The following is a 25485-nucleotide window of genomic DNA, read 5'->3' on the forward strand; positions in this document are numbered from 1 at the left end:
CCTTCCTTCCTTCCTTCCTTCCTTCCTTCCTTCCTTCCTTCCTTCCCCAGACCCCTCCCTCCCCTGCTCCCTCTCTCTGTTTTTAAAAAACGGATGATTGAGTTGACCGTGAACAAGCAGAACTACCAGAGTCCACATCTGCCTTCCTGACACGTAGGGAGGCACCTGCTCCAGGGAGGGTGAGGATGGTTCTCCATAGGTAGAGAAACTGATGTCCTAAGGCCCTAAGCCATACTGGACATCTTAGCTACAATTCTCAGTGGGGGGAGGGAATCACACCCCATGGCGGTTGACAGTTACAGTACATGGATGTCACCCTGATGAGACACTCCACCCTCATCCAGGGCCAAGCCCGAGGTGGGAGCTTTGCTTACCTGGGATGCTAAGGCAGAAGCAAAACCAACTGGAACCATGGGCAAGATTTTATAATAACTTTAAATGGAATGTAATCTATAAAAATATTGAATGATATGTTGTACACCTGAAACTCATATAATATTGTAAATCAACCATACTTCAATAAAAAAGATTCAGAAAAAAAAAAAAAAAGCAATGGAGTGAAAGAAAAAAACCCCTAAACCCAAAATGACTGGAATCAGTGGAGTCCGAGACATGCGGGAGGAGGAGGGAGCGAGCAGTGCAAGCTGTCTCAAAACCACACCTGCTACAAATCAATGTTTTGCAGTGAGGGTCCTCATTTGGAAATCTCCTTTGTTTTTAGACAAGACACAGTGGGCCTCACAGCGCTGGGGAAGGTAATCAGACAAATGCCTGGGCCTTGGGCCCCAAGCATGCTGGAGCAGTTAGACTACTTCAGAACACCCTTACGTCCTCCTCTTTGCTGTGGGTTCCTGAAACAGCTACGATCTCATCCCCCAGCTTTAGAGCATCCTCCTGGAGTGGGAGGCCGCTCTGCTGGAGCATTGCACAGCTGCCAAGAGCTTTTCTTGGGATTTTCAAGTGTCCTGTTTTTCTTTTGCAGATGTATGTGTCTCTGTCCTCTGTCCTCTTGGGAACACCCAAGCTTCCTGGAACAACATCCAGCCTTTGGGAACTGTTGGGTTCCTTGTGGTCCCTTGAAGGAAGATGACGCTGTGGGGCAGGATGTGACATTGCCGTGTAAGATGCTGGAAGGGGGGCTGGGCTGGGGGCCAAAGGTTTGGATTCAGGTCCTGAGTCTGCCTTTTCCAGCCCCGCCGAGCACACAATTAACCGAGGAAATACAAGGGAACACATTACGAAAACTATACACATGTAAAGTAATGATGATAACTGGCCTTCATGTTGGGACTGTCCTTGCCAGGGATGACATGGGAAGGAGACCAAAGACCAGAAGGTTCCCGGGGAGGAGGAAAGGTGAGCGGAGTCCAGCTGTATTATTTCCATTGCTGTTGTTGTTTGCTCTGAATCAGTGCTTAGGTTTAAACAATCCCATTTTACAGATGAGGACACTAAAGCTCTACAAAGTTGAGTGACTTGCCCAAGCACAGAGCAAGGATTTGAGCCCAGTGTTCTGTGACCCCAAAGCTCACACTCTTCCCTTGGTACACGGTGCTGTTCATGGTCCTTGAGTTGGGGTTTTGAGAGAGTCAAGTTCTGTGGCTGAGACAAGGTCCTCAGCGTGTGGTTAGCAGAAGCGTCAGGGCCCTCCTTTCAATCTTTAATCTGAGTCATCCCAGGGGTAGATGCAACTGCCATTCACCATTCCGTTTCGGGAACTGTTCACCACCACATTGTCAGTGACAGCAACGGCCAAGTCTCCCAGGGTGACACAGGCTCTCACCTCACAGGTCATGTACCACTTGCCTTCCGCACCAGAAGGAAGGGCCGAACTGGCAAAGCTCTGAGGGCTGACCGGGCCCCTGGGAAGTCACAGGCAGCAAGTCTGTGTCACAGAAGGTCACCCAGAAGATGTATCAGTCTCACCTTTCAAGAGACTCTTGAATATCTTAAACCAAAGGTCTTCAGACCTTAGGCACGGTTAGCTGAAGCCTAAAAAAAATGAACACTTTTCTCATCATGGGTCCTTCAGGAGGACAGAGGGTGGGACTGCCCAGTGGTAGGGAATTGATGGGGATCCTAAGTCAGTATCTGCTTAATAAACATAGAAAAGACTCACTTGAGTGAGTACAGACGCTCACTTGAATGAAAGACAGTAGCTTGTCCTCATGGATGCGGCTTTGGATGACCATCCTAGGATCCTGTGGATCTTTTTTTCCAGGTTTTTTCCTTCTTTTTTAAAATTGAAATATAGTTGATTTACAATGTTGTGTTAATTTATGCTGTATAGCAAAGTGATTTAGTTTATATATATACATATATACATTTTAAAAAATATTCTAGGATCCTGTGGATCTTAAATGAGAAGCCCCCATCTGGATTTCTTTGTCTTTCTAAGTGGGGCGTGGCAGACAGTGTTTCCATGGAATGCAACATTCAAGTCACAAGAGAGTGTAAGAGTGAATTATCTTTTGCCTTTACATCGCAAAGCATCTGTATAAACATGTTCAATTTAACTGGCCAAAGGGCACAGTATTTTGATGCTGTTCAATCCCTATTCTTAGATAAGAGTAGCTTCAAAGACAGCTTTGCATATTTCCTTTCACCTACCCAAATACCATGGGTATTAACTTAGACAAATGTTTCCTTCTCCTCTTCAAGGTCATGGGGCTTGGTGCAAGAAATCTCTGCTCTGAAGCATCCACAGAGAAATTTTGGAATTTAGTTCTCTGAAGCCTTCTCTTCAAGAACTACTCGTCTCTGTGGTAATAAACAGAAACCGCTCACAAACAACTGATTTGTTCTTTTCAAAATGCATCCCTCCCTCTGCTGTTCATTTTCCTAAAATAAAACCACCCACAGGATAAAATGAGTAATTCCTGGAGTAAGCAGTGCCATAGCATTTTTTATTAAAGTATGTCTGGCATGGGAAGTCTACTAGGAAATGCCCTCCAAATGAGGATTAATATCAGGAAACTTGGTGTAGTCTTGTGATACTGGCACACGACGCCACCACCTCCACCACTGGGGCAAAGATTAACAGCCTTCACCAAGCTAGGAAGACATCTGCTTCTGAGTAATCATCACAGAAGGTCACCCAGAAGATGTATCAGTCTCACCTTTCAAGAGACTCTTGAATATCTTAAACCAAAGGTCTTCAGACCTTAGGCACGGTTAGCTGAAGCCTAAAAAAAATGAACACTTTTCTCATCATGGGTCCTTCAGGAGGACAGAGGGTGGGACTGCCCAGTGGTAGGGAATTGATGGGGATCCTAAGTCAGTATCTGCTTAATAAACATAGAAAAGACTCACTTGAGTGAGTACAGACGCTCACTTGAATGAAAGACAGTAGCTTGTCCTCATGGATGCGGCTTTGGATGACCATCCTAGGATCCTGTGGATCTTTTTTTCCAGGTTTTTTCCTTCTTTTTTAAAATTGAAATATAGTTGATTTACAATGTTGTGTTAATTTATGCTGTATAGCAAAGTGATTTAGTTTATATATATACATATATACATTTTAAAAAATATTCTAGGATCCTGTGGATCTTAAATGAGAAGCCCCCATCTGGATTTCTTTGTCTTTCTAAGTGGGGCGTGGCAGACAGTGTTTCCATGGAATGCAACATTCAAGTCACAAGAGAGTGTAAGAGTGAATTATCTTTTGCCTTTACATCGCAAAGCATCTGTATAAACATGTTCAATTTAACTGGCCAAAGGGCACAGTATTTTGATGCTGTTCAATCCCTATTCTTAGATAAGAGTAGCTTCAAAGACAGCTTTGCATATTTCCTTTCACCTACCCAAATACCATGGGTATTAACTTAGACAAATGTTTCCTTCTCCTCTTCAAGGTCATGGGGCTTGGTGCAAGAAATCTCTGCTCTGAAGCATCCACAGAGAAATTTTGGAATTTAGTTCTCTGAAGCCTTCTCTTCAAGAACTACTCGTCTCTGTGGTAATAAACAGAAACCGCTCACAAACAACTGATTTGTTCTTTTCAAAATGCATCCCTCCCTCTGCTGTTCATTTTCCTAAAATAAAACCACCCACAGGATAAAATGAGTAATTCCTGGAGTAAGCAGTGCCATAGCATTTTTTATTAAAGTATGTCTGGCATGGGAAGTCTACTAGGAAATGCCCTCCAAATGAGGATTAATATCAGGAAACTTGGTGTAGTCTTGTGATACTGGCACACGACGCCACCACCTCCACCACTGGGGCAAAGATTAACAGCCTTCACCAAGCTAGGAAGACATCTGCTTCTGAGTAATCTGGGGCAAATGTAAACGTGGGCTCCACTGGACTCTGGCTTTTGAACAAAGCAAATGTTAGAGGCCTTGCATTCCTTAATCAAGTTGCTTTTAAACATCAAAGTTTAGGTAAGAATAGAGACTTTTGACTAGAGGCTTCTTGTCTGCTCACTGTGGGTGTAACTCGATGGTGTATTTCTCAGCTCTTGTATCACCCTGACCTCATTTTGACCTCGAGGTTGCTCTTTGATCACTCCATGCATAGATGATGGCCAAGCGGAGGTTTGGTAACTTAGATTGGGGTCTGCTTAAGAGGAGAGCTTATGTATCTGTATATTCCCAGAGCCTAGAACATCTGGCCCTTAGTGGATATTCCAAGTTTTGCTGAATTGGCATGTTATAGAAATTGGATTTAACCAGTATTTATTGAGCACCTACTATATGTGCTCCTCAAGGTTGTGTGGCAAGATTTTTCAAAGTGGAAAACCAAGGGACAAATGGCCTTTTATTTATTTATTTTAAATGATAGGTACAGCTGAGAGTATTATCATTCTGGACTGAGTTGTCAAGGAAATTTTTTTATTTAAAACAAAACTGTGTGCAGAGCATTATTTTAATGTTGTAGGGATTTACAGAAGGTAAGGAAGGCCAGATGTCTGCTCCCAGCAAAGAACTTAAAATCCAGAGGCACTGGAGGCCAGACACTGCAGGTACAGGTCTGGATGGGGCATCTCAGCAGCTACTGCAGGTCAGGAAAGCAGGGTGGCTTGGACATGTAGGAAACCTATGTGGGAACCTGCAGGGACCAAAGTCAACAGGCTGGATTGGTCCATCAGATTCAACTGTCAATCCCTTTGATGGACAGGTTTCCAATCCAATCCAATCTCAGTGAAGTGGTTTCCTAGGCCTGTTTTGTTTTATTTGTAAAGAATGATGTGCTTGGGCTTCCCTGGTGGTGCAGTGGTTGAGAGTCCGCCTGCCGATGCAGGGGACACGGGTTCATGCCCTGGTCCGGGAAGATCCCACATGCCGTGGAGCGGCTGGGCCCGTGAGCCATGGCCGCTGAGCCTGCGTGTCCAGAGTCTGCTCCGCAACGGGAGAGGCCTGTGTACCGCAAAAAAAAAAAAAAAAAAAAAAAAAGAATGATGTGCTCTTGGATAAGCTGTGCCCAATGGCAAAAAGCCATCTGGGTCCCTAATATCCTTTGCAATTTCCCTCAGTGTAGAACTTCACAGCCCACAGGTCAAGGTCTCCCAACTCGAACGGGAGAATGAATGTTCATGAAACGGATGGATGGGGAGATGGACGAATGACTGAATGGATCCAGTGACACAGTCCTCGGAACATCCTAGGATACTCTGAGACTTTTAAAATTGAAGCCAGGCAGCCACTGCACCAGCCTGCTGACTCCGGTCTCCCTCCTGCAGCCTGTGGACGCTCTGGAAAGAGATGAATGCCCTGAGAGGAGGTCTCAGGCTCGCGATACTTCCTGTGGTTTCATTCTCTCCTCCAAAAACCACCAGCAGAGCTTGGACTCCATGCCCCGAGGTTCAGATCTCTCTCAGCTTCCGCTTGCTCTGCTCATCACCATTTCATTCCTCCTCTTTCAGCTCTAAGCCTTCAATGTTTTCCTACTGTCTTCAGACTGAGAAAGTTCAAATTCCTTAGGAAAACACTCAAGGCACCCCAGATTTGGCTCCTACATACTTTTTATTTTTGAATTTCCCCCCCACTAAGAACCCCTTCTAAGAGCAGACCCTTCTTGGGAGAACTCATTTTAGATCTAGCTTGGAATTTTGAGATCTCAGGGAATACTAAAGCCATTAATTTTTGTGAGTTCACACATATAAGTATATAGCACTTTACTTATTCAAAGAATTTTCAGTAATATTAGCTCATCTGATTTCTAAAAAACCCTTAGACGGCTGTAGAGAAGACATCATCCCCATTTTACAGAGGAGAAAACTAGGGCACAAAAGGTCAAGATCCTTGCCTGAGACCACATAGCAAGTAGGTGGCAATGCAGCTCCTGCGGATGCCCCAAGATTGAGAACAGAGAATTCAATCCCTAGCATAAAGAACTGAGTCCTTAAAAAAAAAAAAAATCATGGCTCATTTTTCTTTTTTTTCTCCCCTCACGAGGCTAAATCTGTGAAACTGGAACAACACAGCAAACAGCTGAGGGCTATGGTCACAGCCCACAGATCTTTATGGAAGATTTGGTCTTGGCCCAGATTTTTAAAAAAGCCAAATGGATCGGCAAAACACAAGTGCAAATGCTGGGCCCATGCTCACGGGGCATCTTGTGAGATATTTCCACAGGAAGCAAACACAGGCAATTAACTTTGCTGTAACAATGCATGTGGTCAGATAAAAGACAAAACCGTCAGAGGGAGCCTGCACCCCACCCCCAGTCCCCATTTCAAATGAATGCATAAAGCTGGCTGAGTCTTCACTTTGGCTACTGATCCCTAGTAGCAGGACATATACTCAACATGTCTATTGGCATTTTGACCACTGTTGGTTGGCTTCTGAGAACCATGTGACCGGCTGAGGAAGCCACCCCAGAGCTCCTGGTCCCAGTAGGGTGATGGAGGGGGGCATTCCAAAGGGCTTGGGTGTTACCATTCCCACTTCTCAGACGGGCAGACTGAGGAGAGCAAGCTTAAAGGACTTACAGTCTTACAATCCTAGACAAAGCATATGGCTGAAACAGGATCAGAGCCTGCTCCCCAGCTTGGGGACCTTCTCTAGGGACCTGGAGTTTCTCTAGGTCTCTGCATGACAACCAAGCCCTCAGTTCTAATAACCCAGGGGCAGTGTGATCTGAGCTGCAGACTTGACCAGCAAGTTGGGAGATCGGAGAGCAAGTCCTGGCTGGGTCTTAGCCTCCTCTCCTTACCTGGAAACTTCTAAGTCATACCCGTGCAGCGGGTGCAGGCAGCAGTGCTGGCCAGGAAGGGTAAGGCAGTGTGAAGATCATGGTACTGGCTGACTTCCCCTTGGTCGGTTGGCTCCGTAACACTCAACCTTGATGCAGAAACATTCGCGGAGATTGGTGGGCTGCTGTTACTGCACCAAGATGGTCTACTCTAACCTACTCCCCCATATAAATGAAAGATTAACCACTCCCAAGTCTCTCTATCTTCTATCTTTCTGATCTGTTGAAGTTTCAATGATTTTCATGACAATGTTCAGCACAGTGGTCTCAAACTCTATTTCTTTATGTTATGTGAACTAAGAATGGTTTTTCTATTTTTAAGTGGCTGAAAAAAAATCAAAAGAAGAATAATATTCCATGAACAATGATAAGAAATTGAGCTTTCAGGGTCCATAAATAAAGTTTTTCAACACAACCAGGCCCACTTATGTATGTATTTTACACTGTTGCGGTGTAGCTGTTTTTATATGGCAGAATTGAGTAGTAGTGATGTAGATCATATGACCCACAAACCTCAAAATTTAAACTATCTGGCCCTTTACAGAAGAAATGTAGCCTTTTAAATTAACTCTTAGTTTAGTGTAAAAGGCAGGCTACAGAGTCACCCTATTTGCATAAACACTCTTTACACATAAGTTGAGAGAAACAAAACACTAGAATAGGAGTTATCTCTGGGTACTAAGGTTATATGCAATTATTTGAATTCTTTCACCAAACTTCCTAAACATAAAAGTATAAGAAAAGAGTATTGATGACATTAAGGAAATAATATCATAAATATCTTATCTTACTGTGAGCCAGACACGGTTAGTTGTTGACATGCTTCATTTCACTTAATTCCCTTTCCACAGTATAGGTACCATTGTATCTGTGTTCAACAGATGAGGAAAAGAAGACTCAGGGAGTTTAAGTAACTTGCCCAAGGTCAGAGGGCTAGTGAGAAGCACTCTGTATACTTATGATGAAAACACACTTAAGAAACAAAAGGGGACAAGCTGAAAAGAAACTGGTTTAGGAAGAGTACTTTATTAGAATTCAGAGAATCCCAGTCCTAACAGACACTGAGGAGGTTAGAGATGCTTTGGGTATCCTCAGTAAGCTGATACAATATATTTGGAAGTATGTACCTGAAAAATGGCAGAGAGCTGTGCTAATGAAGGCTGTGTATCCAGAAACATGTCACAGTGCAATGTGCTGACTTCCCAAGTTTTCAATCAAATATTTCTTGACTTAGTAATAACATAAATGTCGGGAAGAGAGGACTGGTTGACTAAACCATGGTACTTCCACACAATGGGATACTATGCAGCTATTAAAGAACCAGGCAATAACCACGTCGCTGCTGTTAGGTGGCACTGCGATTTTGAGACTGCTCTGTGGTGATGCAGGATAAAGCGAATAACGTGAAGTACTAATGCTATCATCTACGGCGTCCTTGAGAACCAGGATTCTCAGCATAGAGAAGGGTGACACAGACGTAAGAAAGAAGTTAAACAGAATCCCCTGTAGTTTTGAGTCTGAATGGAAAGTATCAGTATGTACTCGTGATGTATTTTTATCAGAAATAACAACTACCTATTTCCTAGCTCTGGCCACTGGAAAGGCCTAAAAATGATGACCAACCCAGGAACGATGAGTGCCTCTAAGTGCCCAAATTATGGTCTCTAAAAACCATTTCCCCCTAAGAGGAACCAGCGATTCTTAGAGAACTAGCTGATTCCAGGTCTGGGGACTGGCCTGGATCATCTTAGTTTCCTTGGTGTTTGAATGACATAAAAGACTAGTAGGGTCATGTCAGAAGGAGCCAACAGGGCAGAGATGGCACAATCCAAGCATTGATAAAAATAACAAACAAAATGGATAAAACACGTCAAATATGTTTAAAACCACAGGTTTACAAGGACACTAAAAGACAGACACACGAAAAAGCCCTCATTGGTCACCACTGGATGACGACAGTAAACCATTCATTATTTTTTTTTTTTTTTTTTTTTTGCGGTACGCGGGCCTCTCACCGCTGTGGCCTCTCCCGTTGCGGAGCACAGGCTCCGGACGCGCAGGCTCAGCGGCCATGGCTCACGGGCCCAGCCGCTCCGCGGCATGTGGGATCCTCCCACACCGGGGCACGAACCCGCGTCCCCTGCATCGGCAGGCGGACTCCCAACCACTGCGCCACCAGGGGAGCCCCATTCATTATTTTTTAAATTGGCAAATAAAGGGAATGCGTCCAACACATATTCCGTCTTTCCTATGTGAACCGTATTACTAGATAAACGGTAGGTGCATTTGATCGTTTGTATCTCAGTTAATAAATGAAGAAAGAATGACAGAATTAGAACAGCATTTTGTAACCCCTAATTAACTAACGGATTTAAGCAATAAGCATCAATAGCTGCTAAAACCACAAAGAGAGACAACGAGACATCACGTGCCTTCTGACGAGACAGCACAGCACAGTCCAGGAAGTCATTTTGCCCGCAAAAATCAAACTTAAATCTGATTAAACACCTAAGTCAAATTACCAGTTTATAGGAAGTGCAGATGGTAGAAGGACACGTTAAATAGTACCACAGCGTTGCAGTCAGAAAAATCCAGACAATGGAATCTCTCCAGCACAGAGGATCCAATTTCTTCATTAAGTAGATGGCAAGGGGTTGGGGGGGTGGGTGGGGAGGACGTAAAAGGAACCCGTAGATTACGAGGCGCTTAAAAGACAAGGTGATCTACTGCGATGTGTGGGCCTTGTTTGGATTCTGATTTTCAATAACGATTTTAAAAAGGCATTTATGGAACTATCATAAATTTGAACACTTGCATGACATTTGATGATATTAAGAGATAACTGCTAATTTGTTAAGGCATTGTGGTAATGTTAAGACCAAAGGGTCAGTTTCTCTTAGAGAGATACACACCTAACTATTTACAGTGAAATGATACAGTCTTGGATTTGCTTTAAAACAAACGGTGAAAAAATAGGTGGGGACACAGATAAAAATGAGATCAGTCTTGTATAGATGATTGCTGAGTCTGGATGAGGGTCCACAAAGGTTTGTTGCTCCATTCCTTCTACTTTTCCACATGTTTACAAGTTTCCATAATAAAACATGAAAATAAATCCTTCCTGATATCATGATCAGAGCAATAATACTGGGTGGGGAGCATCGTGGTTCTGACCAGTCTCCCTTTTCTCATGTTTCATGAATAATGGAGAGTTGAGCTTTGTGCTTCAGATTGTTCATCTGGGGAGCTTCTCCATCACCCATGGGGGTTCTCCATCACCCATGGATCTTCTCTGTCACCCATGGAGCTTCTCCATCATCCATGGAGCTTCTCTATCACCCATGGAGATAATCTATGACCCATGGAGCTTCTCCATCATCCATGGAGCTTCTCTATCACCCATGGAGATTACCTACTACCCATGGAGCTTCTCCATCACCCATGGAGCTTCTCTATCACCCATGGAGAGCTCTCCACCACCCACTGAGATTCTCTATCACCTGTGGAGATTCTCTACTACCCATGGAGACTCTCCATTACCCACGGAGTTTCGCCATCACTCTCCTCACCACGATATGTCGCTATGTGCTTGGGACACATACACACACGTACAAAAATCTATTGGAAAAGAAAAAAAGATTTCTCATGACTTAAATATTTTGCTTTGAAGGTGCAAAGGGTGCGAGGGACTTCATAAAGCAAAGTCACTGAACTCTACAGAACCAAATCTACCTGGCACAGGTGTCCAGTGGAGCTCACGACCAGGGGGAGAGAAATGATAGTCGTGGTGTTGAGGTTGGTAGGTATTTCCATTCTGAAGTTCTGAGCAAATCTGGATGATGAGACACTGGCTGTGTTCTCATGCCATTACCTGCATCGGTGACTGTTTCCTAAATTAGGTAATGTCTGTGGGAGGGCTAAATTCTCACCTGGGGACCTTACAAGTGAGAGAAATGAAGAGGGTCGAGGGGACCAGAGCAAAACCTTAAGCCCTGTCATGGAGTGTAGGATGGCGGAAGGAAATAAACGTTAGGACCCAGGAAGTGAGAAATGGGTCTGATGCTCATCTCTAGAAATGGCCCCTCCCAGCCCTCAAGTTAAGCTTGCTGCTTAGGAGGCTTCTGTTTCTTTCGTCAGCCTCGCCAGCAGCTGTGTGGGTAACGGTGCTTAGCAGGGGTGTAAGTTTCCCTCTCCCAACCACCAACCATGGGTCCCTTAAACCCTAGAGCTCACCCTGTTGAGGCACTTCATTTACTGGTGACACTGCCCGTTTCCTTGTCTGTCTCTCCCACTAGGCTTTAACTCCCTCGAGGGCAGGGGCTTTGGCCTGTTCCTCGTGGTATCTCATCACATGGCACAAAGCGCCCCAGTCACCACAGGGTTGGGAGTCACTGTGGAAGCAGCGCAGGGTGGTAGTTATGAGAGTGGGCTTGACCCCCGGCCCTGCCAGCTACTGTTCCCAGTTTGCCAATGTTGTGCTATGGTGTCCAGATTCTACTACGACTTATTACAGGACTTCAGGTTTTGTAAAACACTCTGAGGTTTTCCTGGAAAAGATACCACGTATAATGGTAAATTTCTATTTCTATTGAACAACGTAACTCATCTAGGAAAACAATCCTCCTGGAATTGTTTTGTGCACCTACCTGGAATGGTCTCCACTGATGGCCTTATAAATAACAAAACCTGAAATTGTAACTACATACAACGCCTTGGATGTGTGTTAAAGGGTGGGGTGGTGGAGTGGAAAAGTGAACATCTTGGGACAGAACTATTCGACTAGATAAGCAAACCTGGGCATCTTCGAATGTGTATCTCCCTCCATCTTTGACGTTTTGACTGGTTATCTCGTAGCTGTGAGAATCCAGATTGATTGCACTTGGGGCTCCGGGGGCCAGAAACTCTTGCCAGATTTCTTCCACCCTCTTGGCCACATCTTGTAGGGGTTGTTTCTTGAGATCTTGGACAGCCAACCAGAACCTGAAATGGAAGCACAAAGACAGTCTGTTCCATGGGCTTAGTCAATAGCTGCTCTGCTGGACATGGTCCCAGAACTGACCTCCCGTGGCATTCATTCTGCTGCATCCCCAAGCCTTCCCAGTGGCCACTTCACACATGACGAAGGCCGCAGGGCCTGCTGAGAATACAAAGGCGTTCCATTATTGCACTAAATGCATGTTAGAAGATCACTGCGCCCCTGATTACCAAAAAGAGATTTCTCTCCCTCTACATCAAGGTTTCTCAGCCTCGGCACTATTGCCATTTCGGGCTGGATAATTCTTTGTTGTGAGCACTGCCTCGTTCATTGAAAGAGATTTAGCAGCAATCTTGGCTTCGACCCATAAGATGCCAGTGGCATCTCCTCCCCAGTTGTGACAACCAGAAAATTTCTGGACATTACCAAATGTCTTCTGGGAGATAAAGTCACCCCTGGCTGAGAACTGCCACTTGACATAGATGCCACGCCACAGACAATGTGAGTCCCTTTGCCATATCTGGTTGGGATGTGGCGGCATCCAAATGAAGGAGAGATCAAAGAAGCAGAGAGAATCTGGGCGTCATTAAGAATATTCGAGCTGGAAGGACCCAGTCATTCATATTATAGATGGAGAAACCGAGCCTGTTTGCAACATCAGTATCAGGCATGGTGCTTGGCATATAGTAGGTGCTCAATAAATGTCTGTTGGAATGCAGATGGGCTCATCTGGAACAGAGCTGAAGGGACATACGTGGGGAACCTCTCTACTAAAAGATTCTCCAGGGATCACTGGAGAGAAAAACCTCGTGCTCACATCCATATTTGCCTCTCACAAATCCCTCAGCAGCAGCATGGTGTTAGAGAGGTGGGCGCGAGCTGTGAGCTCTTTTCTGCTGAGAGCAACAGTAGCCAGGGCCAAAGCTTGGACAACAGCTCCCTAGGTCATGAGGATGGTTCCCAAGGCATCCCTGGAGAGGGCTTTCAGCAGGACTCAGGTCTGGGTGGCACATTTCATGCCCTGTGAACAACAGAGTCCAGTTTCCCCATCAATGAGCCGTGAGGACAGGCTCCTGGCTATGTGGTTCCCACAGCCACGGGTATCACACCTACTCAAGCCAACAAAAGGGCAGGGACAAGAGAAGCTGAACCACGACATGGAATCTGTCATCGAATTTCACCCACAGTAAGATGTACTTTTTTTTTTTAAAGGGTAAGCATATTTTTCTGTTGCTCTTCAGAGAAATGTCTGTGTAGTCAAGTGCATGGCCTAGAGGTGCCACCCAGTGGCCAACTCAGGTAATGCAGCTCCATTTACACAAGGACAGAAGACTGGAGAGAGTGTGTGTGTATCCGTGTGTGACACAAGCTCTGTGAGCTCCAACTCTCCCCCTGATTTGCCATTAGTGATTCTAACGATCTCCCTGAAGAAAACCCTCATGGTTCCCTCGCTGGTCCTGAAGAGCGAGAGGCGGGGAAGGACACAATCACTTCACTCAACCAGAAGATAAGGAAGTTCTCATCCCCGCTGTGCTGCTGTCTTGGAACTGCTGTATCTTTCTGGGCATGTCTCTCCTCATGGCACAGCGGGTACAAAGCAGGTGGAGGGGTACGTGAGACAGGTCTGGTCTGAGCACTTCCTATCTGGTGTAACTCTGAAATGCTTTCAGGCCCTGTGGGTGGGAGCCGTGGAGGGAGCCGCAGGGTGGCCACAGGTTCAATCCTGGGCCACTCTGATCCCTCAGAGCTCACCTCTTCCTCGGGTGGCCTGGGTGGAAGGTGCCTGGGGTTCCTGCCACTGCCATCTGTCATCACCTGCCCTTCAACACCAGCCCTCTGTCTTTCTGCCTCAGGTCTTTGGTGCTCACGTCCTCTGGCTATGCAGGGAGAGGGAAACTAGTGGCTCTTTAACCGGAGTCTGGTGGGCAGGGGGTAGAGTTTGAAGAGGGCTGTTAACTGTCCAATTGTTCAGATGGGTCTTTGAAACTCAGCTGGGAGTGGGTCTCCTCCATCCCCCTGGACGTTCCCTAGGTTCCTCGGGTCTCTCTGTCCCCCCACTAGGTCTGCCATGACATGAAGGAGGTGGCCAAGTATCTAAAGGTGAAAATGGTCATCTGGCGATGACAGTACCTGTAAGGTTTTCTTCTCCTGATGGGCAGGTAAAATTTAGGAAACCAGTCCTAAACAAAGGAACTGGTGTTGGTTTTTCAGAGGACTGGAAGGAGGGCTAATGGGCAGCTCGGTGAGTCCTCTGCAGCCGCAGGGAGCCACCTTGGGCTGAGGTCCGGGCTGGGAGCAACTTCTCCGGGCCAGTGTCCTTCCCAAGACCACCAGACCTGGCAATTTCTCACACAAATGATGACACCTGGGCGATTTCCTGCCCCCCTCAGTCACTGTCATGTGGGTGTCCCCTTCTGTCCCTTGTTCCAGTCTGCTCTGAGGAGCAGCTCTGGGGAGGCCCTGAGGCCCCGGCAGCTTCTGAGCGCTGCAGGCTCCCCGTGGCCCCTGAGGCCTCAGCGTCCCTTTGGCAGAACGAGTTGGGAGCCACATTAATGCACATCACTCAGCTGGGTATACAGAAGGTCTGGGGCGGATGGAAATGGAAATTTCGGAATCAAATTTAATAAACTTTTACATAAAAAATTAAAAGGTTCCCTTTACCAGATAAAACCAAGAATAAAAAAAGCATAAAAAGAAACAACAGGCATGCTGGAGGACAGGAAAGAACAGGAAGGGGAGGGGCGGGGATGACATTCCCCAGATAGCAGCTTCCTCTCCCTGCGTGCACGGGGACCCGCTCAGCCCTCTGTCTGCCTTGGAGATGACCTGTCTCATCCCTCTCGGGTGACAGCAAAAATGCTATCACAGGGGCTTCCCTGGTGGCGCAGTGGTTGGGAGTCCGCCTGCCGATGCAACTGACATCCCATACGTGTTTACCATCACTGGCTTCGAGGAACCTTTGTGTCAATTAGAAATTCAGAACAGGCTTGGTTTGTATTTGTCATCTCTGAGCCCACGGGCCTGAGCTGGGGGCTCTGATCCCCGGATGCCCGGTCCCCCACCCCTTGAAAGAGGCCCTGAAGCTCCCCTCCCCCATCTACTGAGGATGGGAGGCCCACTGAGGCCTGCGCGGCTTCTACTCTTATCAAAAGCCTGCAGGTACCGCTGCTCCTCCAGGACACCAGCAGGGAGGAGGGTGCCAGTGGCGGCGGATTAGTGGCCACCCTGCACTAAGCCTCCGTGGCTTCTTGCGGCAGAAGGGCTGTCATGACTGGTAGGCCACGAGGACACGTGGGTATCAGGGAGACCACCTGTCCTGCTTTGCGGGAGTCGGCACGGTGGGGAAGCCAGCCCTATGCCAGCATGTGATCCGTGCCATTGGCTTAGGAATGCAGGTGGCAACTGGCCTTCGCGGGGAGGCAGCCTGGGCTCAGACACCCCCGGCGCCAAGCAGCAGGGGATGGGACTTGAGGGCGGTCAGGGGCTGCCTCAGGGGGCCTCCTATCTCCTGCAGGGCTGGGGTGCTGACAGGGAATGGGGTTTCCTCGCCAAGGCTGGCTGCAACAAGGGGAACCACGCAGCAGCTGGACACTCTCCATCCTATCAGGAGGTCTGGGCAGCCCTTAGTTCCTCGTTTAGCTATCTTCTCATCAACTAAGATTTTCATGGATTAGAAAAATTCAGCTTTTAGTTCGTTCCCAGGGAAAAGCCAACTCCATGCAGAAGGAAGGGCTTCTGTGCCCTCTGCTGGTCAACAGAGACTCGGGCACAACGGACGCCACTTGACTTAGTCTCTGGTTGGGCTGGAACCCCACCACCAGCAGCACCATGGAAGCCGAGTGATATTCGCCAGGCAGTGGCTGAAATGCCACAGATCGTCCCAGTGTTGTGTGAGCACCTCTGTTCCCATTAACCACGTGTTTGCTTCGTGGGGAACACTGCCAGGCCTGGCCAACCTTCCGAGGTCTTCCTATGACTCGTGGCAACTGTGGGAGATGGCAGCGCTCCAGGCCAACCTGGCGATTCTCCTGCGCTCTCTTTAATTGCTTCTCCCTTCAGCTGACACTGTGTGGAACAGGGATAATCAATCTGCAGGTTCGAAGAACAACCACATTCTCAGGAGAGTACAGCTCGTAAAAAATGTACGGGGGATGGATGCTCTTTGCTGCAGGTTTTGATTTTTAACTCGTGCCCCGCTGAGCGGCCGTGGGTGTCAAGCCAGGTAGGACAGAGATTTGTGCAGGGGAGATGGAGGGGGGCAAAGGTGGCAAGGGGCTCCTGTCACCATTCTAGGAAAACACACAGAGAAAAGAGAGGGACCGGGTCACTCTCTGGGACTCCCTGCTTCAGCACTGGGAGGCCCCACCTCGGAGGCATTCTAGAGGCCCTGAGCAAACAGCTGTCTCCAGGGGGGCCCACCGAACGGAGCCCCCGGCTCGGCCCAGGGTGCTGCAGAGAGCATACAATCACATGCTGTCTGCAGCAAAACGCGCTGGTCGTGCCCCCTCAAGTGCCTGGAGATGCCGCCCCGCCCTCATCTCACAGGCTCACCCCAAAGAAAGATGATGAAGAGGGACGTCAACTTACACTGTATGATCACATATGTAAGGCATCTTTCCTTAAAGGATCCAGGGTGACCTTTCACTGTGGTGAGAGCAATACCTATGTCTCTCTGGAGCTCCTCTGCTCTGTATTCTGAAGCTCTGGTATAGTTTGAACCACTTGGTTACTTAACTGACAAAATTGTTCTAGGTGTCCTGCAGAAATGTCTTGCTCTAAATACCCCTTTCACTGGAGAGATGCGAGGGAGTGTGGGAGGACAGATGTGGAGAGGTCTTTGCAGTGTGTCCAGTTGAGTTCTGGTCAGTCTCTCTCTTTTCCTCCCCTGCTCCAGTGCCAGATGCCCGGGCTTGGCCAGTCCTGGGGAGAAAGGACAACCCCGGGGTGGCCAACACCACAGATGAGCAGGGTCTTCATGTTGTGCCGCATGGCACGGCTCTAGGGACCGCCCTTCATAGGGACCAACAGCAGAGATGCACCTGCAGGGCTGCTCGTGGCCGCCCTGGACAAGGGGTGAAACGCATTCAGCTCTGTGCCCTCAGGACCTGAGTCACGGTGGGCGCCAGGCCAATATCTGTGGCCACAGGAACGACTGCAAAGGGAAGGGAGGGAGGTCCTGGTTCTGATGACTGAAGAGTCCTAACGTTGTGTGATTTCAAACCAAGCTTCCCCCCATATATCCAATTACTCTGAATATCATAAAAGTAGAGTCTGGGCTTGCAGAGAGGATTTTAGAAGCTCTTGGGCTATACTTTTTATCTCCAGCTGTTCTATTTCCTTTATCCGCTCTCCTGTCACGGATCAGAGGGGACCCTCTTTAAGTCTGGATTTATGCATCCACGCTGGGGGTGGAGATTAGTCCCTGGCACGCTCACGTGCGCTCACACGCATTCTCTCAGCCAGGACTGAACAGAGCCCTCCTGGCGCAAGAGCAAAAGGCGCTGGTGCAGGAGGTAAAGCAGGATGAGGTGCTGCACACCTGCCAGGGACACACTCCTCCGTGCACTCCCGGCCTGAAATGCACAGCGGATTTCGTGGCCCTGGATATGCTCGGACTGGGCAAGGCAGTGCTGAGTCAGCAGGTGCTCCCACCCTGGGGCCCCTCACCAGGACCAGCACCCTGTGGCCATCCCTCAAAGTCTCTGCAGTGGTGCAGGTGGCTGAGAAATAGTCAGGTAAAGGGGACCTCTATACCGCTCCATCTTGGGGACCTGCGGGACAGGGATGAGAAGGGGACATGGAAAGGGCTCCCAGGGGTTGCTCATGGGGACCAAGCTGGGGGTAGGGCCTGGGGCTGAACTGGCCGCACAGAGTCTGCCTGGGTGCATGATGGTGGCCACAGGGGGCGTGGCTTCCCACGCAGGACCCACCGCAGGCACAGCCTGGGAGGCTGGTCTGAGCACCGCCCCGGTAAAGAGTTTTAGAGTCAAGTCTACTGTCATGAATGCTCAATAAGGAACTGAAGCGCAACTCTGAGGTGTGTTCAGTACAATGCCTCAGCACAAGGAGAGAACTCTTTTGTGTCATAACCTGAAATCAGATATTCAACCTCATCTGGTTACAGCAGGCACACGGCTGCCTGGAAAGTCATCGCTATTACAGTTAATCGGTATCTGCGCGTCCTCCCAGGACTTCGTGCTGTGGGAGGGTCCCCCTGCCTCATCTTTGGTCTCAGGGTCTTCCAGCGTAGAACACGCCCCCTCCCTCTTTCTTGTCTATGTCAATATCTTGTACACTCTTCAAAGTCCAGCTTATGATTTACCTACTCTGGTTTACACTCATCTGTCCCTTTTTAAAACACTTCCAGAATGGCTCTTAGAGGGCTTCCCTGGTGGCGCAGTGGTTGAGAATCTGCCTGCCAATGCAGGGGACACGGGTTCGAGCCCTGGTCTGGGAAGATCCCACATGCCGCGGAGCAACTAGGCCCGTGTGCCACAACTACTGAGCCTGCGCGTCTGGAGCCTGTGCTCTGCGACGAGAGGCCGCGACAGTGAGAGGCCCGCGCACCGCGATGAAGAGTGGCCCCCGCTTGCCTCAACTAGAGAAAACCCTCGCACAGAAACGAAGACCCAACACAGCCAAAAATAAAAAAAATGAATACATTAAAAGAAGGCTCAACATTAAAAAAAAAAAAGGTTCTTAGAGTTTACACTCATTTATATTCATTTAATGACTTAAGAGTTTCTTGTGTCTTTTCCTCAAGGACCTACAAAGTCGTTGCAGGCAAAGATCACGCATCTTGACTTTCTCGCATCCCTTAGCAGACTCTTGGGGGCTGGGTACAGGCTAGGTGTGTAATAAACATCATTTGATGGACGTACGGGACCGACATGGTCTCTAACTCTAAATAAATAACATGGATTTCGCACATTAGCACTGGAGCAGACAGTCCTTTGCCCACAGCATATGCTCTTTTTTTTTTTTACGGTACACTGGCCTCTCACCGCTGTGGCCTCTCCCATTGCGGAGCACAGGCTGCGGACGTGCAGGCTCAGCGGCCATGGCTCACGGCCCCAGCCGCTCCGCCGCATGTGGGATCTTCCCAGACCGGGGCACGAACCCGTGTCCCCTGCATCGGCAGGCGGACTCTCAACCACTGCGCCACCAGGGAAGCCCCGCATATGCTCTTTTTAAAGTAAAAAAATAAAAAATTTATAAAGCCACTCTTTGGAAAAATGCCATTGGAAGATGGGAATTAAACTTGTATATAAAAGAGAGCTTGGGGCCAAGAAAACACTGAGATTTCCATCTAATCCACTGAGAAGCCACCACTTGGCTAAGATCAGTAAGGGTCTTAGATAAGTCACATTTTCTATGTGTCTCTGTTTCGACATCTAATACAGTGAAAGCCTGTAAACCACATTACCAGATTTTTCACGACCAAGAGATCTGCTCCTTTTAATGTGCTCCCTTTCCTTCCACTTACAATGGGCCCCATGTTTTGAAAGTTTTCATTTTTTCTACTAAACAGTAACCGTAAGCACATGAGACGTTTCCCCTCATCTTGATTAGTCGTAGCCCAATAGAAACAATCAGATGTTCTCGTGGGCATCAAGTGACCAGAGTAACCGCTACACGAAGTTGCTAGAATTCCTCCCAAAAGGAAAAGCATGTTTTAATTAGCTTTTACAGTTATGTTTCCAGGTCTTGAATGATATTTACTTTGGCTTTCTGAAATTCTGAAATGAGCCTGCTGACCGCTCTTTCTTCTGGTTAGCCTGTCCAGTATTCAGGACCCCGGACTGGGAAGTTTTGAAGGGGATGGTCTCTGAACTGCCTTTCCACTGTGGATTTCCATGGTTTTATGGTTTTAGTTAATGGACAGCATCATTAAATCCATTTGACCATTGACTTATTATTGGAGACATGTTTCCAATAACTTGAAAACATGTCATCTGGACTTAAAGAACAACAAATGCTGGTATTGGTCAGTGCTAATCTGGTGATAACAAAGCTGCACATAAAGTTTGTTCTCTGTGTCAACCTCAGCCAGATTCACTGGAATTGGAATCTGAGCCATAACATCTGATTGACAAAGGGAGGTGGAAAGAGGGATGCAAATTTCTTCATATATACTCTGCACACAACTCAAACCTTGGAGAGATTTACCTGAGGTTTTCGGAACTGAATTCCGACTCCAGAAATCGTAGAAACTGGTCCCGCCCCACCTGGTCCTTCAATATCTCGTCGAAAGAGAAGCCCCATCTCTTTACTCGGTGCTGGCTGGGCTCTTTGCTTTGGGAGGGGGAACAAAGGTTTAAAAGGTGATCAATACCAGGCAAAAACCTGTGTCATATTCTCTTCAGCAACTCAAATTTATTTTGCTGCCACGGGCCAAAGGGAAATGTCTCATATTTAAGTGACAGATTCCATAAAACCTGCACAAATCCCAAATGCAGACTTTTGTACACCAGCACTAGCCAACAGTAAAAAGTCTCTTTAAAGAAGGTATTTGAAGGGGGCCACATTTAATTGAGGGTCACCAGGATGCCCGCCAAGTGTCTGCTCTACAGGAACTACAACAACCCCACTGACTCGGCTTCCCTGGGCCACTCCTGTCAGTTTTAAGTCCAACTCTTAAGGCCATCATTTTTTTCACTTAAAAAAAAAATAAAGAGGATGCCTCGTGAATCTGACCTTTCATCAAAGATGTAGCCCCCCTCCTGCCCCTTCCTCAATCCACAGGGGAAAAACAGAGTACAGTTTAGATCCAAGTGATACACAGTCGGTCAGAAATGCATCCACTCATCCAGGATAAACCTTATTCAGTTGTTTACAAGCAGAATGCTGAATTCACTCACTGATTTAACCACCACCCGCACAGTGTTTATGACGGCCTAGGCGTTGTTCCCAGCACTTCACATCTGTTAATTCACTGAGTCCTTGAAACTACTCTGAAAAATGTACTAGTATTGTCCCCATTTTGCAGATTGGGAAACCGAGGCCTAGTGACAATTTGCCCAAAGACACACTAGGAAGGGATGGAGTGGAGCCTCTAGGTCAGACAGTGTGGCTCCAGAGTGCAGCTCTTAGCTCTGCTGTGCTACCTCACATCCATGGGACCCTCTCCAAACCAAAGCATGGGGGAGAGGGGGGTGGGGAATTGGTCTTATTCATTTTGTGTTGGAAGATGAGAATATTTCCTTCAGCTTCTGTCCTTTCCATTTACAGTTCACTCGCTGTATTTATTCCTCTGACTCCTTCTAGCAGCAATAGGGTGCTAGTTCACAAGCTACACACTGCCATCTCCCACTCACACGGTGGTCTGTGGACCAGCAGTGGAATCTCAGGCCCCACCTCAGACACGTGGAATTGGAATCCACAGCTTAACAAGATCCCGGGGTGATTTAAGTGCACATTAAACTCTGAGAAGCACTGGCCTAGCAAGATTTATTTCCCCTCGTTTTTTGATATTCATTGATAAACTGATGTTTAATTTATGTCCAAAAAGAAGAGGAGGTTTACAAGAATACAATTACTAAAACAAAACAATAACAAAACCCCAAAACTCTTAAATATAATAATAAGAACAAGTGAGGACAAGTCATGGTAGGGGATGATTATTATACCAGAAAATCTAGGCTAGGGAAACTGCGGCAAGTGAACAAAAAAATTTTTAGAGCTTCCTTGGAGCCAAGACAAAAAGAGATTTGAATGGATTACATAACTCTCAACATTTGAAAGAGCTAGCTTATGTTCGCCAGTAAAGACAACTTTTGCTCTGGTATTGAATTATAAGAGGAATTATCTCACAAGTCTTTACGTAAGAGGCGCTGAAACACAATAAATGATGTTTTCGATACTTTTCTTACAACAAAAAGTGCAGGAAACTTTTACATACAGCTACTTTCAACAAAAGCCAGAAGCATAATTTTAAATTCTAGGGTGTGGTGAAGTTATTTTTATGGAGAGCCAAATAATGAAGTACATAGTTTCATTGCCATCCGGCTTGATACAAGAAAATTATAGAAACTAGAGGAGAAAATAGCATAATATCCCATTCATTTTCAATGGTCTCACTCAGGCTTTTTGCAGGAGCTCAACAGTAGCCGTCTCTCCGCTCCCCACATCCAAATTTGGGTTATTCTCCCAATGCAGCTCTGTTGCCAAGGACAGAAGGTGGAGATAGAAAGTGTGTAGGTGTGGAATGAAAGCTAGCCACATTGGTCCGCAGAGGCTCCTGCCCACAGGGCTCAGAATCACTGCACAGTAGCGTCAAAAAATGATGCAAGGAAGGTACATTTCATCTGCAAACGCCAGTGCTGTGAGCGCTGCTCTGTAGTGTAGGGTACGGTGATCACATCCAAGTATACTCCCTCTTTTTAAAAATGGACACAAACTTTTTATTATCTCTAACAGACCTTAAGTGAATAAAATGATGTTTCTTTGTGTTATGGAGTTGACATATTCTCAATATTTATCTCAGGAAACTACACTTAGTAAAAATGCAGAAGAGAGCACACGTGTGGAAACGTTTGGAAAACAAATAGCTCTAGACCAGTGCTACCTGATAGAACTTTCTGCGATGATGGAAGGATTCCGTATCTGTGCTCCAACATGGTAGCCACCACCCACATGTGGTTATTGAGTCCTTGAAATGTGGCTAGTATGACTGAGGAACTGAATTTTAAATTTTACTTAATTTTAAATAATTACAGCTTAAATTTAAGGGGCTACATGTGGCTAGTGGCTACTGTATTGGAAATCACAGTTCTGGAATGAAGTGATTCAAACCCATCTCTTCTATTTCTGCACCGCTAGGTGTAATCATTACCTGCAGGATCTTCTAATTCTGGGGCTTGTCCTTGGGGCTTGGGGAGGCTCTTGTGAATCTCTAGGGATAGCTCAATAGGGTGACAGTGGAAGACTAAGCCTACCAGGTCAAACAATGGGGAATTCCATGAAAGATCTCTTCCAAAGTGCCAGGCTGGGCCTTCTGCAACGAGCCAAGAAGACAGATCCTGAATCCTCTCAAACTCAAGCCACAGAACCAATCAAATTCAATAGCTTTCCAGGGCACAAAAAAATGCTGTTAATAGAGAAATCCCCCCTGGGGTTGAGGCTAGCAGCAAATATAGGACCCAGAGAGTTGCAGGAAAGCATCTCTTTCTGCCAGTGTCATGCTGTGACCTGGAATGGGCTCAGCTATCTGCTCTTTGCCACCAAAGTTGCAGGGCTCTGCAGGGATGGTGCTGGTGGCAGCTGCACCCCAATCAAAGGCTGTGCCCAGAGAGCCAGGTGTGGAAAGTTGCTTGGTCACTGCAGTGACTGCCTTATGGACACACACCTACCACTAGTGTCACCACTTTCTGGTACCCAAGCAGCGAGACCGCATTCATCCTGCCAGGTTCCTTGGTGGTGGCAGGAGTGGGATAAGGGCCATTTTGAGGGTAAGCCAGCAAGTCTGGGGTGTCACAGTAGAGGCAGAATCGGAGGCCTAGGACAGAGGTCGGGACATCCAGAAAGCTGCAAGCTCAGCCTTCAGCAGAAACAAGGAGGTCTGGAGAAATAGGATACCCTGGTGTGGTAGTTTCCTAGGGTGGTCACAACGAAGTACCAACAAACTGGGTGGCTTAAAATAGAAATTTATTCTCTCACAGTTCTGGAGGCTAGAAATCTGAAATCAAGCTGTTAACTGGGCCGCTCTCTCTCTGAAGGCTCTAGGGGAGAATATGTTCCATGCCTTCCTCATAGCTTCCGATGTTGCCAGCAATCCTTGGCATTCCTTGGCTTGCTCATACATTACTCCAATCTCTGCCTCCGTTATCACATGGTGTTCTCCCTCTGTATCTGGTTTTTCATTAGACATTTACTCTGTGTGTGCCTGTGTCTCTGTTTTCTCTTTTTATAAAGACACCAGTCATATGGGTTAAGAGCTTACTCTACCCGAGGATGACCTTGTCATCTTAACTAGTTGCATCTTTAATGGTCCTGTTTCAAATAAAGTCACATTCTGGGATTCTGAATTCTTAGGTGACATTATTCAAGCTAGTACATCTGGGTTCCTTCAATTATCCATTATTCACAATCCTATTTCTGTATCTGGACACTTCACATCTGCTCCTTTTCTTCTAGAACATCTGGTCATTGGGATCTATTCTATTAAAAGCTTCTTGGATACAACTTTTCTATATTTGTCTTTCTTGTATCACTTGGTTATTTCCAAGCATCATCCCTTTTAAGGTTTAAGATCAGATTTGAACATACTGCTACCATGGAATGGTCTCTGCGGTTATAAAATAATTCTGAAAAGTAAAATATCTCTGAACATCCATCCCCAGGTGACCAGGTCAATAATTTTCCCTTGGCCCAACTCAAACCAATAATCCATGGAACTCACAGCTCCTTTATTTCCATCCATTGTGTAGGAAGGCTTCCTTATGACATATTTCTAATTATGGTTTTATACCATCATTTAGTTTCTTAAGGGTTTATGTCATTGTCTCTCCAGGCTATCTTGTGAGCTCTCTGAGGGAAGAGATCACATATCACGTGTCTTTGTATTCATCATAGTGCTTTTCACACAGCAAGTATTTAACGCTAAGAGGAAATCAATAGGATGTGTATAGTGATGTGAATGACGTGCCCTTATACTGACAGTATTTTCTAATCACTAGCTGGATGCGTTTTTCTAACTCTAATTTCTCTTCTGTGTCCATTGAGCCTCACCAAATTCTGCTTCCCAGTGAGCGGCCCAAACCAATATATAGCAAAGACAGGGGGCTCTCCAAGGGAGTCATTCCAGTTGATCTCCCAACTAAAGAGCGTGGAGGAAATCTCCCAAACCGAGAACAAGAAAGCCAGATTCACAAGAAGCAGCTATCTATAAAAACACTCAGCTATCTTCAAAAGATATTTGAGTTATCAGAAAAACTGTGATACAAGGGATTGTTCCTTAAAGAGTAAATACCCATTGACCCCATCTCAGGACCAGGGCTGTTGAAGGAACAGTCGCAATTTTATTTAATGCCCCAAGAAAACCTGAGGGTCCTAAATACTTCAGTGGGGAGTGGTCCTATTATTTGTTGCTGTGTAACAAACCATCTTCAAACTCCGTGGCTTAAAACAACAATTTCTTCTTCTCTCTCAGTATCCCATGGGTTGACTGGGCTCAGCTGGGTGGTTCTCACTTGGGGTCTCTCAAGAGGTTGTGGTTGGATAGCAGCTGGGGTGGTGTCATCTGATGGCTGGACTGGGCTGGACATCCACAATGGCTCATCACACGGCAGATGATGCTGGGTTTTGGCCAGGAGCTC

At 46.7% G+C, this 25485-nt stretch overlaps 1 protein-coding gene across 1 annotated transcript in view; it reads right to left on the minus strand.

Annotated features, from left to right (window-relative positions):
• Positions 1–25485, minus strand: part of RGS6 (regulator of G protein signaling 6) — a 161120-nt gene that overhangs the window by 18432 nt on the left and 117203 nt on the right. Inside the window, 2 exon segments of the mRNA XM_024737801.1 lie at positions 11988–12174; positions 20339–20457. Coding sequence (XP_024593569.1) covers positions 11988–12174; positions 20339–20457 — 306 coding nt within the window.

This window comes from Neophocaena asiaeorientalis, unplaced genomic scaffold (assembly GCF_003031525.2).
Source record: "Neophocaena asiaeorientalis asiaeorientalis breed wild unplaced genomic scaffold, Neophocaena_asiaeorientalis_V1.1 scaffold49, whole genome shotgun sequence".
Classification (NCBI taxonomy): Eukaryota; Metazoa; Chordata; class Mammalia; order Artiodactyla; family Phocoenidae; genus Neophocaena; species Neophocaena asiaeorientalis.